The 16,058-nt window shown below is 43.9% G+C and overlaps 1 protein-coding gene across 2 annotated transcripts in view; it reads right to left on the bottom strand.

Annotated features, from left to right (window-relative positions):
* Positions 1-3,132: 3,132 nt before the first annotated feature.
* AMFR (autocrine motility factor receptor) overlaps positions 3,133-16,058 on the bottom strand; it is a 36,720-nt gene continuing 23,794 nt past the window's right edge. Inside the window, exons 7-14 of one of the 2 annotated variants that reach the window (XM_055000467.1) lie at positions 15,480-15,613; positions 12,627-12,737; positions 9,842-10,032; positions 7,783-7,886; positions 7,044-7,178; positions 6,113-6,196; positions 4,264-4,448; positions 3,133-3,517 (exon numbers count right to left, since the gene is read on the bottom strand). In XM_055000467.1, the coding sequence (XP_054856442.1) occupies positions 3,373-3,517; positions 4,264-4,448; positions 6,113-6,196; positions 7,044-7,178; positions 7,783-7,886; positions 9,842-10,032; positions 12,627-12,737; positions 15,480-15,613 (1,089 nt within the window). In that variant the 3' untranslated portion in view covers positions 3,133-3,372. The remainder of the gene's footprint in view (positions 3,518-4,263; positions 4,449-6,112; positions 6,197-7,043; positions 7,179-7,782; positions 7,887-9,841; positions 10,033-12,626; positions 12,738-15,479; positions 15,614-16,058) is intronic. The other variant, XM_055000468.1, reaches the window with a different exon arrangement.

Genomic DNA, 16,058 nt, shown 5'->3' with positions numbered 1-16,058 from the left:
TTAACATCAGAGGGGTTGCCCCCCCACATCTGAAGTCTTCCTAAGAATATGGATGAAAACCTAAAGATGGAACTGTCCCCCCACGTTCCTTAAGATGCTATTATAGTGAGAGAACGTGTTTGGGTTCCAAAGATACCTAGTGTTTTCCAGCTTTGTAAAGGGTTAATCCGTTGCATTTCCAGTCTAGCCTGCTTGGGGCATTCCTTATACCAGAAACTTGCCTGCTTCACTAGATGTATGCTGTAGTGTATTTTGTGATTGAGAAGATCAATTCAACCCCCTCCTGAAAGCTGCAGTTTTTTGCATACTATATGTTTATTTTCCCCATTTCCTATATAAAGATACCAAGTGTAGTTTCTAGAGGGAGATCACATTTCTGCATAATACAAAACTGGGAAGTCCAAGAGACATCGAATAATCATGGAACAATTTTCATCATGTTGATTTCCCCCCTGTATTACTATTTCCCATCTACTTAGGTCATCAATTTGTTTCAGAGTAAAAATCAGTGTTAAAGAGTATTCCTGGTACGTCTTAGGAGAAAATGGCCTAAATATGCTGGAAAGGCTAGTCCCGAAGACTGGGACCTGGCTTATTGGGGTAAATGTAGATTCCCTCCCCTCCACCAATAGGTCTCATACCCCTGAAATTTTTCCAAATCCATCAATTAACTGCATAAATTCAGGAAAAGAGGTTTGGAAAATCAACACCTCCTGGGCATATACTGTGAATTTGAACTCCAAATGCCAGGCCTTTATACCTAGGCTATCGGAGACTTGGCAAATGGGCACACACCAGGGGCTCCAGATCTAAAAACAAAAGGGGAAGAGGGGGCACCCCTTCCTTCTGCCTGTGGCCTCAGAAAGGCTGGCAAACCAAGTCTGTTAACAAAAATGCCTTTGGATCTCTGCTCAAAACTTTTATCCACTGACTAAATTCCAAGGAGAATCCCATTTGTACAGAACCTGGCTGAAATATGTTCTCACATATTCAAAAACATCTTCGTAATTAATTTGTGGAATTCACCACTATAGGATTTAATGATGGTAACTATGTTGGTGGCCTTCAAGTGAGGAACCCGTGTTTTTATTCCACCACACACTAGCAGTGGACAATATGGCCAGTGGAGACTCCTAAATCATGCCTGCAGTTTCTGATGATTAGGAAATAAAATGGCCAATGCCCTTATTCCTCTTCCTTGTTTCATGTGTTCAAAAAGGCTCCTTCATATTACACATGTGCAAAAAAGTTCTATCTAGAAGCCAAGACAGCTCCTGCATCCAGTAAGGAAAACCGTCTATTTTATGCATACACATGCGCAGAGAAAAAAGCGTGCGCAGCACCATAAACACTGCAGTGGTTGTTCACTCAGGGGAGAAGGGGTGGGGGTTCTTGAGTGCTCCCACTTCCCCCTCTTTCCTTTTGGTTTCAGTTCAACAGAAAGACATGGGCATGCCTGCCACCCTCATCATCGAAGGGCATAGCTGTCAACACTGCTCAGTGGAAATCCAAGGTCCAGTTTACCCATGCAGCAGAATCTGGAGACGATAGAAAGAGCTGTACCATTACAGATTCTGTGATGGGAAGAGCTACATTTTTAATGCTCCATGTAAAAACCTTTCTGAAAATTAATAAAATTAGCTTATCAGGAGAAAAAAGATTCTTTTGCATGTTATGCTAGTTTCCTGCTTACAGGGAATGGTTAATCTAAAGGAATTTTGAACAAAGTAATCCCTCCCCTGCAGTCTGCAGTGGTGCAGTCCATTTGACCATCTCTGTACTCTTACACCTCATTTTGCCTCCTGTCTGAACTGAGTGTAGAGCTGATGTCATCTGTTTGGCTGCTGTTGATTGGCGGCTAGTCAACTGAGATCTCTGGGCGGGGACACATGAAGTTTTAGGAAAGACATTTCTGAAACATTTCCAACACTGATCGATAATTTTATTTCCTTTTTTTCAAAACAATAAAAACATAAGAGCTGTGGCTCTGAGCAAAACTGAATCACAAAAGAAGAGTTGTCTTTTCAAAGTTTACTAACAGCGCTGCAAAGTAAGGCTTCCCAAAAGGGGTTTATCAAAATAAATTATCTTCACCTAAATACTTAACGTAAACCATACATATTTCCCTTCGAATATCCTAAAAACTCGCAATAAAAAGGTATTTTCCAATAATTTTCTTTACCACCACTGGGCACCTTCTGAAGAACAGAGATACCCCTACTCCTCATACACTTAAAATTACTCCACCGCCATTTACATAATCTAGACCCAGAGGCTTCCAAACAGGCCTATCGGAGTTTTGTAATACTAGAGAAAAGTCTGACCACACTTACCCTAAAATGTCTAGTAGCCCTCAATTGTCTCAAATCTGTACATCTAATTACACTCATGAGCATATTATTGCAAAATGCAAGATTTAAAAAAATAGATCCTTTTGCACTCTCCCATCCCTCTGAAATCAGGGCCTACCGCCCCTTTGCAGAACACAGCCTGTTCTGTGGACTCCCTCCCAGAACAGAGGTCAACCCTCGCATTGCGGCTGATCTGCTTGCCTGAAAATGCTGAATTAAGCAGGTAAATTTAGCAGGGCGGAGGTCATGCCCCCCTTCTCTCTCTCTGTTTCTCAGCCGCAGGTCCATGGTGATGAAATGCATGGGGAAGGGGGGGGACAGCTCCCTTCACAAGGCATTTAGTAATGTTTAAAAAAACACTGTCCGTCTCGGGCCAAGAAGAGTTAATGCTTCATTTATCACCACTCTAAAACTTAACTCGACATCATCCACTCTAAAGAGGTCCTCTCCTGCTGGGGTGCAGGATTTGATCCGTCTCTGCGCTCCAGGGCGTAGAAATGTCACCTTCGTCTAAAAGGGTCTGCGAAGACCTACACAATATTTTCAAAAAACACCTTGATGAGACATACGATGGCTTGGCAGCGATGCCTGCTTGCCTAGGAGAGAATACCTTTGTCAATACTTCTTTTCTCGCTTATTCCACTTCCCTCCGGCAAGAGTTTAAATGGAAAATACTGGCAAGCGACTGAATGGATGTGGCGCTCTTCAGCTGCTGTCCCTTGCAACTTACTTTTAAGCAGCTGACCATGCCCAGGGCTTTAAAGGCTGCATTATTTATTTATTTTTATGCAAAAGAGGAATAAATGTCACACTTAAAAAACAAAGAGGACCCCATAAAGGTTAATTTGTCAGCTGTTCAAACACTTATTAGATATCACATGCTTTGTACAGTGAAGATGCAGCCAGCTTACTCCTCCTCCGCACAGCACAGCGAGCTGAGCTCCTCAGCAAACCGGGAGAGCGCAGAATGGTTTCGTGTCGCTGGCGTGGAAAAGAAGACACGGGACGAACCGGGGGAGCATTAGGATGGATGCTGTTTCTGAAGCCTTCGTTCCGCGGCGGCAGCCAACGTTCTGCGCCGCAAAGTGATGGGGTCGGAATTCACCCCTTCGGCCTGCAGGGGGATGCCTGAGGGAGCCTCGTCTGAAGTTTTGTTCAAGTAACGTCTGGAAGGAGATAAAGGACATAGGTAGCACCAAAACAAAACAAAAACGAACCCACAACAGCAAGAGAGGTTCACTCTGGTTATACAGGTTCTCGGTTTGTATTCAACACTTCCCCACCTTGGCAAGAATCAAGGTATTATTTAGAGCCACGTGTACTGCATGTATTTAAGAAAAATTAAAATTCTGAGGCCAATGCAATCCAAAGAAAAAGCAAACCTTGGAACCTAAGATTAATGATGAAAGCATGCATATATATATATTTAATTTTTACTATTTTGCACATCTTATTCTGGTTCTGATACCTGGAGAGCAGCTGGGGGCTACGCAGTGCTCAGAAGTCCCAATTCCCAACAACAGCATACGCTCCCTGCATCCTTATGTTTTCTCTCAGGCTGCACAACAGTCACTTCCGTCCTTGTCCACAAGAGGGAGGCTAGTCAGGCCTGCCCCTGAAGGACCAGAACGCTTCGAGCAATTCACTAGATCTGAGACAGACACTGGTGTGGCCCAGACTGTTGCTTGACTGGTGCTCCTCGGGCAGAAAACACATTATTGCCACTGCTCGTGCATTTCTAAAATTTCCTCCCCACCCCCTTCAAATGGATCAACACCACTAAACGTTGATTCAATTTTCAACATATTAGAAAAGGCTTAAATGTGGTCTCATTACAATAAGCCTCAGCTACAATTACTAGAGAAAACCAGACATGAGAGATTCCCCCCCCCCTCCACACACACACACACACCTGCGAGCTTGGTGCAAAAGATCTTCCTTCCTCTGCACTAACATCCGCTGCCTTTCATCAGCTGATTTGGAAAAACGGCTCCCTCTGACTTCAAAGTCCTCTGTCTCGGCAGAGTCTACTTCCATTTCGCTGAACTCTGCCATTTCTTCCAGCCGTGAATTAAGTTCCAGCGGGACTCTTTCAGTCTACAACGTACAAGGAAATGGAAAAGAGAGAGAGAGCATTCATGGAGATTTATGTTAACTCAAAGCTATCAAACGAGGGGAGAAAAGAGTCCAATCTGGCATGATAGAGATGTGCAAATATTGCCGAAGTTTATCGGAAAGGTCTGATCTTGCCCTAAAACAAAATGCCATGGAGTAAGAGAAAAGGGCAGAGGGACATGTTTTCCAGCCAACAGAGGGTTACAGCACATGGCTAAGAGGTCAGATCTTTCACGACCCATTCTGACATGGAGGCAGGTGACCATCATCTCTACCATCACTGTCCACTCATTAAAAAAATGGGGAGGAACAGAATTGCCTTCAGGATGGTTCTGTTAAGCAAGTCCCACTTAATTAGCAGCAGCAGTAAGGACAAAGAATTTAAAAAGAAGCATCAGATAAAAATATAACAGCGCATGAAAGGATAAGCAACAGACACCATGCAAACAGGACCGTGACGTAAAGTTAATGCCGTTCCATGCAGAAATTGCAGAACTAAGGGCAGAAGAAAAAAGATTTTTTCCAGGTCAGAGATGGGCTTGGCCAATGCACACTTGAATCACACTTGTACATAAACTGTGGTGTTAACACAGTTCAGGCAGCAACAGTTACTCCTCCAAGCTCACAACGCTTAGTAGAATAATGCTGTAGAAAAACTGTAAAGAGAAGCAAGCCTACCATAAGAAAGGACATTTGAAAAGAAAAATCAACTTCAGCTTGCTTGTGCTCAAAAAAGGAAGAGTTGCAGCAGACAAAGGGAGCTTTGACTCTTGAAAGTTTACACTCTGGAAATCCTGTTGGTCTTTTAAGGTGCTACTGGACTCAGATCTTGTTCTTCAAGTGCAGACCAACACAGCTACCTAGCTGAAACTTCCATAACTTTCAAAGCGCACGCACGCACACACACACACACACACCCCTCTTCAATATATTCTAAAACAAGATGGAAACAAAGCTCTCATAAGTGTGCTGGAGGGGGAATGCACACTTCCCTCCCTGCACCACTCATGCCACACTGAGGGAAGAGAGCCCTGCCAGCTTCGGATGCCATTATGAAAAGCAGGAAAAACAGCAGCGTGTGCCAGAAAATAAAGCTGCCATGCTATGCAGCTCCCATTGAATGCAAGTGGGAGCCCAGCCCCTGCACAACAGCTGCTAGCATGCAGCTTGAACAGACTGTGCTGGTTTAAGCCCGGAAGCCCCACACTGATTCTCTTGTACGAGTCCCACCTGCAGCATTGCTCCCTCTAGCGCTACCAGCCCGCCCTGCATCCTTGTGAAAAAAATTCCAGCTATTCACTGAAAGGGCAACATCTCCTTCACTAATATCCAACACTTCTCATTAAGAGACCTACAATTACAAAGAACTGTATTCTCTTCTCTGTCAATCCCTCGAGCGTTCCTCCCTCAAAACACAACTTAAGAGTCCACAAGTCAGTCCCAGCAGAGACAATTACTCTTGGTTGCAACAGCAGCCTGCTTACACCTTTTAGCCAGTTGTCTGTAATGGCATCCTCAAATACACCAACAACAAAGTGCAGGATGGACGTGCCCCAGGAGACCTTTCTAGAACTTCAAGCTGCTGTGTGTGCTCGTTTGCCCATGCCCTGTTAATTAATGCACCCCCTTTTTGCTTTGCCAGTTACCTGAGTACCCTCTTCAGTATCCTCCTGATCAGTGCTGTGCCTTTCCATGGGACTGTTCAATGCAGGCCTGATGCTCTCTGATCGCTGAAAGCACAGACAGAACTGAGCAAACGGATGTGAAAATGGAACAAAAACCTTGCGTTTTAACCAGTAATCCAGAGGAAATGTTCAAACGGCAGCACTCATACCGGCTCACCATGCAAACGCAGTATCATTCACCTTCTAGTTTCCTAGTCCTTGGCATTTAACCACAATTTACTTTAGGAAGGACTGGTGAAAGGATAAAACTATGGCTTGTGAAGCCTTTGGCGTACTAGAAGCATAATAAAAATTAACCACCGTGAAACAAAGTTAACACAAGCAAAGATGAGAAGGGACCACTTCAATGTTTGCTCTTTCAGCTTTAGAGGCAAAATGCTTTTAACACGTAACTCCAAATACATCCAATGTGCATGGGCTGTTACATAACACCTAACAGAATGCCAAAAAAATAGTAATCCTGAGATCAACTTGGGTTTTTTTATCTATTCTTTCCGATTGCAGAAATCATACTGAAAGCACGATAGGGTAAGTATATGAAACCGTAACTCACCCTGGGAGGAACTTAAGAGGTGTGGCGTAAGCTTTTTAACCTTTATGAAGCCTCAAGAGTCTTAGTTATTTTTGCTTCAAAACAAATCCCAAAGGATAATGGGCCACAGAAAGACAGCACTTGGATTTTCAGATGTCATAATTACGCCGACAGGTTAATATGACACAACAGGATACCCGCGGAAGTTTTCACATTTAAGGGTAAGCATTTCAGAACTGTTAACGTTGCCGATGAGGGGGCAAAACAGCCATTCACTAATGGTTGGTATGAGAAATGTGCTGTCTATAAGCAAGTGGAGAGAGGAAATTTCTGGCTTGTTGCCCATGAAGTTTGACGTACCTGTGTTGGGAAGGGCACCTGGATGCGGCCCTCCAAAATGTTGTCGGTGGTTATTTCTACAGACCGAGTCAGCTGCAGATCCTGCAGAATGAGGGGGTAAGGAACCTGCGGAAACATCTCCTGGATCTGATGTGCCTGGAAAAAACAACACTGATGCCGTTACCGTTTGGGGTCCGACTGCGGCACATTAAAACTCCGCATCAGCGTTTTTTAAAAAGCAGCCAAGCTCCAGATCCCCATCTTTCTTTCACTGCTACGAGCAAAAGCATCCCCACCTGCAGTTTCCTAGCAACTATCAGCGTGCTCTTTTGGGAAACATGAATGGCACGGTAAAAGCAGCAGGAACAGATTGGTAAGTTGAGGGCTGCTTGGCTCTCAGGCCACCAAGCAGAGGAGCAAGCGGAGGGCGAATGTTTGTGTGGCTGACCGCGATTCCTGGACAGCTCCGCTTCTCTCTGCATGAAGGTGCCAACTGTTTTGAAGAAGGTGAGCTTTTGCTGCAAGGTTTCTGAATTGCATAACTTCACACCAAGTATATATAACTCTAATTGCCCTCACTGATCCCTAGCTGCAGTTGACTAGTCCCTTCCTATCCTCTCCGTGGCTTCGAACCACCACTGAAATTTAGATCCTTGAAACAGGCATCATCTGTTGCGGCTGCTGCCAAGGCTTCCCTTCCAAGCATACAGAATGTTCTGTGCAAATAAATAAAAAGTCAGTAGCGTGCAACTGGACTTACCATAGCATTAAGCTGAGAGTTGCTTGCCTGGGCAATACCAAGGATGTTGGTGGTATGCATCACCTCCACTGAAAAGCTGGGCAGCCAGCTAGCTATGCGGGAGCCTGCAAGGAAGAAACTATTAAAGACGTCTTTGGAGTAAATAATTTAGGTTTAACTTACAGTCGTGTACATTTTCCACTGTGGACGTTTTAAACAAAATAGATCCCACCATAAGGAGCATAGAAGAAAATTAAAATGTACTTCACTAGTGGAACTATTGATGATAACAATATAATCAGAATGGGCAGGGCTCATTTTGAGGGGGAACACGCAGGAACGCAGTTCCAGCAGTTCCCCAAAGATGTCACATCAGGTGGCCCCACCCACCTGACTCTCAGCCATTTTGGGCTCGTTTCAGCCTGGATTGGGGCCGAAACAGCCCAGATCGGGCCTCTGACAGGTAGTGGATCACTCTCCCACTCAGCAGTGGCCCGATCCTGACCATTTTGGGCCCCTTTTCGGCCATTTTCTGTCCCCTTTTGCCATTTTGGGCCCAATTTCGGCCCTGAATGGGCAGGATTGGGTCCAAAACAGCCAGGATATGATGTCAGGGGTGTGGCATATGCAAATCAGTCATGCCAATGACACACTTCCAGTGATGGCAAGAGGTGTGGCATATGCTAATGAGTTCCTGCAGCTCTTTTTCTACAAAATAACCCCTGAGAATGGGCAATGTAAGAACTGTTCACTGATGGAAAAGATGAAGTATCAAAAGAAGAACTGTTGCTTTATTAAATGAGTTTTATGTTTTTCTGCAGGAGTACAGAATGTGGCATTAGGAGCAGAAAAGAGATTCCTCAGCATAAAGGGTTTTTTTTTAATGTCATTGCTATTCACTGTACCTACAAAAACAAACACAAACAGATCCTTCATTACAATAAAGTGTTTTTCCAAATCACCACAAGTAAGTAGCAGTGGCATGTAAAAGATTGATCACATGTCTGTCTTCCTGCAGCCATGAATAATGCATCAGTTCCACTGATATTGCCATACTGGGACATTAGATCCAACTTACAGTTATCTCACAGTATTACAATAGCTCAAATAATCTTACAGAGAGCCAGCATGGCGTGGTGGTCAAGAGTGCTGGACTAAAATGTGACAGGCTCAGGTTTGAATCCCCACTCTGCCATGGAAGCTTGCTGGGTGACCTTAAGCCAGTGAAACACTCTCAGAATAACCTACCTCACAGGGTTGTTGTGAGGATAAAATGGATAATTACATAAGCCACCATGGGTCCCCATAAGAGGGAAAAGAAGGATATAAATGAAATGAAATAAATAAATAATGACAAGACTTGCAAAGGTTCTACTACTATATTATGCGATACTAATTTCCCCTCTTTTTCACGTGAATGAATAAAATCTGCTTTTTCACATGAGTGAATAACATCTTATCAGGAAATACTGATATAATAACAAGTTTTGTGGACGTTCCTTTTGAAAAGAAACAACTGGGCTGTAAAAAGAGTGTAGGTAACATTTGCCGAACCTCAGATACTGGAGGGATGGCTGAATATGATGTCTAGTCTGGACAGCCATTCCCCATAACTGGCAAAACTGGATTATGAAAAATACAGAATACATTTTGCAAACATACAAAAAATCTAATGAGATACCCTTTTTTACACCAAGGAGCTACTGGTTTGAGAAGGCCTACTTAAGTGTATGAGGCAGCAAATGCCAACTTTCTTGAGGGGCAATTTAGAGCATGTGGACATAGCTGTCAAATGATTTTTTGATGAACCTCCGAGACAATTTCCTCATGTTGAAAGCAGGCTTATCTCTGTTGCACATTAGCAGTTAAGCATTCAAGGTCGAAAGCTGCACCAGCAGTTCTGCCACATCACCGTATCATATAAAGCAGAAAGCTAACCCACATCTAACGCAGCAAAAAACAGGCATGATTTTTTAAAACCAAGTAGTGCCTATTGCTACTTCAGAAAGAAAGCTTCTCAAAATAGGACATTCTCCTGTAACTTTAGTCAAGAAAACTGGTGAAAGGCAAAGAAGCCAACCGTCAAAGTGGAAGAAGTGATTGTGCTGATTCAAGTGAGGTCTGCCTTCTGCCACTGCCACAGGAGCCAGATTTTCATCCAGGTTCTCCCTTTGGTGATCCTCCCTGGCACGATGGTTATCGGTGATATTTAGAGACATTCTGCAGGTGGGGCAGGAAGTGTCTTGTTCTAGCCAGGAGCGCAGACAGGAGCTAACAAAAGTTTAGAAAGTTTCAGTGAGCCTCTTGAGCAGGAATGAACACGTGCTCTCAGGAAACCCAACGATTTAACGAGACACACTTATTTAGATATTTTCATCACACTTTTTAAATGAAGAACATACTACAAAAACCATTAACAACGAAACCTGCTGACAATTAAAGCAGCAAGTTAAAATGAGTTCAGCTTTAGCAGACATATTTATTTAAAATCACAACAGATGTTAAGATCAGCCAGCCCACAAGCTAATTAAATAGGGCTCTAAGGTCTACCTGAATAGCCAAGTCTTTCCTACTCATCTAAAGGAGAATGAGTTCCTCAAAATAGGAAGACATTCCACATACATGATGCCAACCTCAGGAAAAGCCCTGCCACCCGGTACCAATTTACCACACCCCAGATGGTGAAGATACACACAGCAAGTCCCTAGATGTCAATTCAAGAGGTTGCATAGAGACATATACTGTAGATGACAACCCCTGAAATGATATAGACCCAAACTATTTGGGGATTTAAAGGTCCACTGGGCCCAGAAAGGAACAGGCAACCAATGCAAGTGATACCGTATTGGATTTAAATGTTCCATTTGATGGACTTTAGTTAATGTTTAAGCCACTGCATTCTATCACCTTCACATAATTGCTGGGCCCAGCGAAGGGGGGGGGGGGGAGAACTTGTCCAAAAGTCATCTGCAGTAAAATTCAAACATGAAGAAGCCGCCTCCCCCCCCCCCACAATGATATGAAGGCACCATTACCAATCTACCCTAAGACAGCAACAAGGCACACCAGACCTGCCCAGAATCCCACCTCTGCAGCCATTTGTATTTGAAGGTGGAAAAAGTCTTTATGCTGTCTTGATTTTAAACAGTTTTATTTGTGTTATCCCCACCCTAGGTCTCATTTGTTTGGGTGAAAGGTAGGCCTAAAAACATTTTTAAAATAAGTAAGTAAACAGAAGGCATGTTTTGTCAAAAAAAAACAAAACCTTGATTTTCTACGGAGAGCACAGTCACACACCAACCCTGAATTCCTGACTGACTCAGACAGAGACAAAACTTTCCTACTTGGGCGGCATGCAGCAAAGAGACTGACCAGGGATTTTACCCTCAGAGCCAACATATTTTTATTATTCATTTGTAAAAATATTTTATAGGCTAGGGCTATGCTGGTGGACTCTGGAATGGAGAAAACAACTCTGCTTCCGCAAATATGTATTTTTGACCCTGGTGTTATGGCTTAAGACAATCAGTCATCCGTTCTTGATTATTTATTTATTTATGCCAATCTTATGGAGAAAGAATGATGTCATTTTAACTATGGGGTAAGGCGGCTCTATAGGAGCACGGCCAGGCTTCCCAAATGCACAGAAGTGCCTGTTAGTAGAGATGAATTGTCTTATTAAAGGCTGGTTGAAATATTGATGTGCAATTAAGGCCCTGCTTGCAGTGAACCATAACAAACGAGCCTTTGCATCTTAATCTTCTCCAGCTGGATATGGACAACAGCTTACAGAACTGAGAAACAGGAAGAGCAGCTACCAAAAAGCATTAACTGAAACCACAGGCCTGCTGACGGCTGCTTCAGATATCCCAGAACAGCGCAAGAGGAGTCCTATTGGATCAGACCAAAAGGGCCATCTGCTATAGGCACCCAGTTTCCTACAGCAGCCAGCCAGATCCCTCCAGGAAATGTAAGTGGAGAATTAAGGCAATGGCCACCCTTACTGTTTGGCCACTGGTATTCAAAAGGTTTGCTGCTGTTTCACCGCTGTGACCAATAAATGCTGATAAAAACCCCTTTCCATGTCTAACCTCCTTTTAAAGTCACAGAATGCAACATCTTCCTTAAATTATGTATTGTACGAAATACTTTTTCATCTGTCCTGAAGCTACTACCCTTAGGCAGCTACTTTTGCAGATGCTATAACAATTCATTCACATGTCCAAACATGGAAGGAAAATGCACAGCATGAAATGATCAGACATAGGTCTGGCTTAACCCAGATCTGGGTTAATTTTTTTTTTAAATTCTAGAACTTCACCAATCTATCACAACACATTACCAAACACACAACATTCTCTCCGCATATGCAAATACAGGAATTGCTACTGCAGCTGCAATGAGGTCATTTTTGCATCAGCCTTTCAGAAGACGGAATCCATTCTAGGATGGAATCACAGAGATCTCAAGACAGTTGATGAACCACCTAAGCTGCAGGCATGTTTTTAAAGAGAGATTCTAGATTGAGCCCCAATTCTTCAGCCTAGTAAACGGTTACCTAGTAATTTTATTTTTAGCACCAGGAAGGGCCAGACACTTTAAAAGTCTGATACTAGCACATTTTCTAGTACAATAATTTTACCAGTTCTGGAGAAGGATGCATATAATCCCGTTTGCCAGGTTCCTGGGCACAGTCTAAACTGAACAGAACCAGGCTTCCTTTGGAAACCACTGAGGAAAATCAGTACACAGTATTATGCAGGGGAAAATGACATCAAAGATAGGGGATATGCTCCAACCCAGTGATTAGTTATAGACGAGAATACACAGCTTATTCTCCCCAGGTTTGTTTCCCAGGTGCATACTTATGGAACAGATGTCCACAAGGGAGTTTACGTGCAGACTGCATGGAATCCCAGCAAATGGCACAGTCATCGTTGTTGGCTGCTAGCTCTTCAGGAGTTGCCACTGCAAACCTACAACAGAAACACAAAACAACAGTCCACTAGCTCTGTGTTTCCTAGGTGCACAAATATGAGTAAAGATTTCCAGCAAAAAAATCTACTTATTGTCTGCCATCTGAACTGAAATACCTTCTTTTCACTGTAAAGGTACAGCAGCTAAAATGCTATCAGGTATTTACTGACTTATACTGAATTTATACTTGGAATGGGATACTCGCTTTAAGGGGTTGGCTCAGCCAAGAATTTACCAAGAGATCTTGGAAAAGTCACACAAGGCCACTTTACAGTATAGGGTGGCCAAAACACTGCAGTGACGTGAGTGCTCCCTCCATGGAACAGAGAGTACAAAAGAAGAGCATTTACTTCTATTTAAACGTATCTACATGCTCCTATAACCTCTATCTGCCACTATGAAGGGTGAGTCAGCCTTCATATAAACCCATTTCCTTAACTGATGTTTAAGCTACTTTATGATATACCCTTTTCAAATGGCTATATAACATTCAAATGCATGGAACACTCGCATTTACCTGTCAAGTTTCTTCTTGCTGGTGGCTGGAAGGAATCCTGGCCACCCTATTCCTTCTGTCTGCTCAATACACATAAGAGCATACAAAGAGCCTTTCTGGATCAGACCAGTAGCCCATCTAGTCCACCATCCTGACTCACACAGCAAAAAACCAGTTACTCCAGAAGGGTAACGACAGGACGCATAGGCCAAGGCAGTCCCCTGATGTTGCCTCCTGGCACTGGTATTCAGAAGTTTTCTGCCTCTGATCAGGGACTCTCTCTTTAGACACCACAGAAAGCAGAAATACAGAGCCATTCCCTGTGGTGGTTAGTTGCCCCATTTCTGGGCAGAAGTTCAATGATGTTGCGGTGAGTGGAAATGGAGAAAGGATATATGCTGACGCCAGAGGGGACAACATCCAGTGACATCAAAGGAGGTAGGGCTAGACATAAAACATCTGGCAATGTTACAGCAGGGGGGAAGGAGATATAGCACTTCTAGTGCTAATATACAAATACACCTTGCATATTAATTAGGCAATTTACTATTAGGTCAGACCCCTGCCACATCACCTCAAGTGCCATGAGTAGCCCATCCACCCTGTTACATCACCAGAAGTGCTACGGGGTATACCTGTATGTTAATTAGACAATTTGCATATCAGACCCTTCCCTTTGGAGACACTGTAAGTGGCATGATTAGGGCATCCACCTTGCTACATCACTGAAAATGACAGGCAGACCTTGAAATGGAGGAGGGGGAAATGATGTAAGTTGCACTGGATCTCTATTGTGAAGAAAGGTGGGATATAAATGAAGTAAATAAAAATATAGCTAAAGATGGAGAGGATAGATAAAAGGTAGGTTGGTTGGGAGGTGGAAAGCTGAGAAGGAAAGCTGGGAAAGGCGACAAGATAGGGGTTGCCAGGAAGACAGAAAGAAGAAATATTGTGTGGAAGGGGATACTGGGGAAAAGATGGCACCCTCTGCAAGTCCTTGCAGATTCCCCACCATGCCACTGGGTCTGGCCTAGTAGCCAGCACTGAGCAACCTCGCCACCTGGATCCATGCTATAGTAACATCAAGACTTGATTATTGTAATGCACTATACTTAGGTCTCCCATCCAAATTAACTAGGAGACTCCAACCGATGCAAAACGCTACAGCAAGACTATCAGGAGTGAGTAGGAGCATGAACATCACCCCCACTCTGCAGTCAGTCCATTGGCTATCCATTAGTTATTGTGCTCAGTTCAAGGTATTGCTTATCACATACAAAGTTCTTCACGGACTTGGCTCGGCATACCTACAGGACCGCCTCCCTCCCTATGTTCCTCCACGGCAGCATCGCATCTGAACAGGGTCTCCTCCAGGTGCCACCCTGCACATGGGCGAAATCAACAGCAGCCCATACACGGGCTTCCTCTGTGGTGGCCCCTACCCTGTGGAACAGTCTGCCTGATGAGGTTAGGAGAGCCCCCACTCTCCTAGCTTTCCGCAAACAATGCAAAACCGAATTATTCAAAAAGGCTTTTTACTCAGATAGGAGGGAAGAATTGTAGGGTGGGGGTCTCAGATGCTTCACTAATGAGTTAAGGACCAAAGTCTTAAATATGTGCTCTTATGAGCTACTTGTGCTTCATGTGGTCTAATGTCAGCTGTAGAATTGCTTATGTTCTGTTTCAACACTTCTTCAACTCTGTATTGGATTCTTACTAACGCTATGTCTTTGTAAAATTGTGTTTATTTACCCGATGGCATTGTTTACGGAAACGTCCTTGAAATTGACTGTACTAATCTCACACTGTGTAATCCGCCTTGAGTCTCAGTGAGAAAGGCGGACTATAAATGACAAACAAACAAGCTTGACCAGACTTTCCCTAGCAGAGGATGCCAGGGGGAGGGAAGGAGGGAAAGCTGAAGACAGGGGGGCAGATAAAGGTAGGTTGGCTGGTGTGTGGGAAGGAAGGCAAGAAGCAAGAAGAGGGGAGAGGCTATGGGGGCTTTCAGGGAAGAGAAAGAGGAAATAGAGGGGGATGGGAAAATAAGATGACCCCAGCAAGGTCCCCCTGCCGTTTATTTCTATTTACATGCTGCTTTTTAATGATAAAAAGAAACCGGATCAGCAAGCTTTTGTGTCTTGCAGCTAGGTCAATTATGTAACTATCATTCAGCATTTTTTAAAAGCTTGTAAATCAGGACTTTCCCCCCAATCATTATACAACAGTAGATCCACTTGCTCACCTTGCTTCCATGTTTCCAACCACACGGAGATAGTTCTTGTGGCGACGAAGTCGCCGCTGAACCTCATGGAACAGGTAACGCAGCTGCATGAAGATCACCAGGCTGGCCATTGACAACCAGATATTGCCGAAGAGCTTGAAGAGAAGGACATGAGAACACATCAGCATTGGTGGGTCACACCCCCTGCTCCCTGCCTAAACTGGAAAGCGGAAGGTATCTTACAGAACGCAGCTCTCTCACTTGGAAGTCTTAAGAAAGAGCAGGGTTCTGAAAGTTATGTCAAGGCGCTCTCCTTTCCAGGCTTATTGGAAATGAGAGGGGGGAAAACACACAAAGCAGCTTCCCAAAGGCTGTTCCAGGATCCTAAGCGCTTTCTTTTCCTTTCCAGAATAAAGCCACCAGCCGAAAGTCCAACTGACACAGGTTGCCGGGGTGTGTGTGTGTGTGTGCCAAAGACGTATGATTGCTGCCCTTTGCATCTACCCTCCTGTTCCCTGGAAGGATGTGTGTGAAGATATGAAGATCACTGAAGTGTAAGTGGGAGTGCCACTAGGCTATGGGAGACGGAGGGGAGGAAAG

Source organism: Eublepharis macularius, chromosome 16, assembly GCF_028583425.1.
Source record: "Eublepharis macularius isolate TG4126 chromosome 16, MPM_Emac_v1.0, whole genome shotgun sequence".
NCBI lineage: Eukaryota > Metazoa > Chordata > Lepidosauria > Squamata > Eublepharidae > Eublepharis > Eublepharis macularius.
The sequence above is the reverse complement of the archived record's forward strand: the minus strand, read 5'-3'. Positions and strand labels throughout refer to the sequence as shown.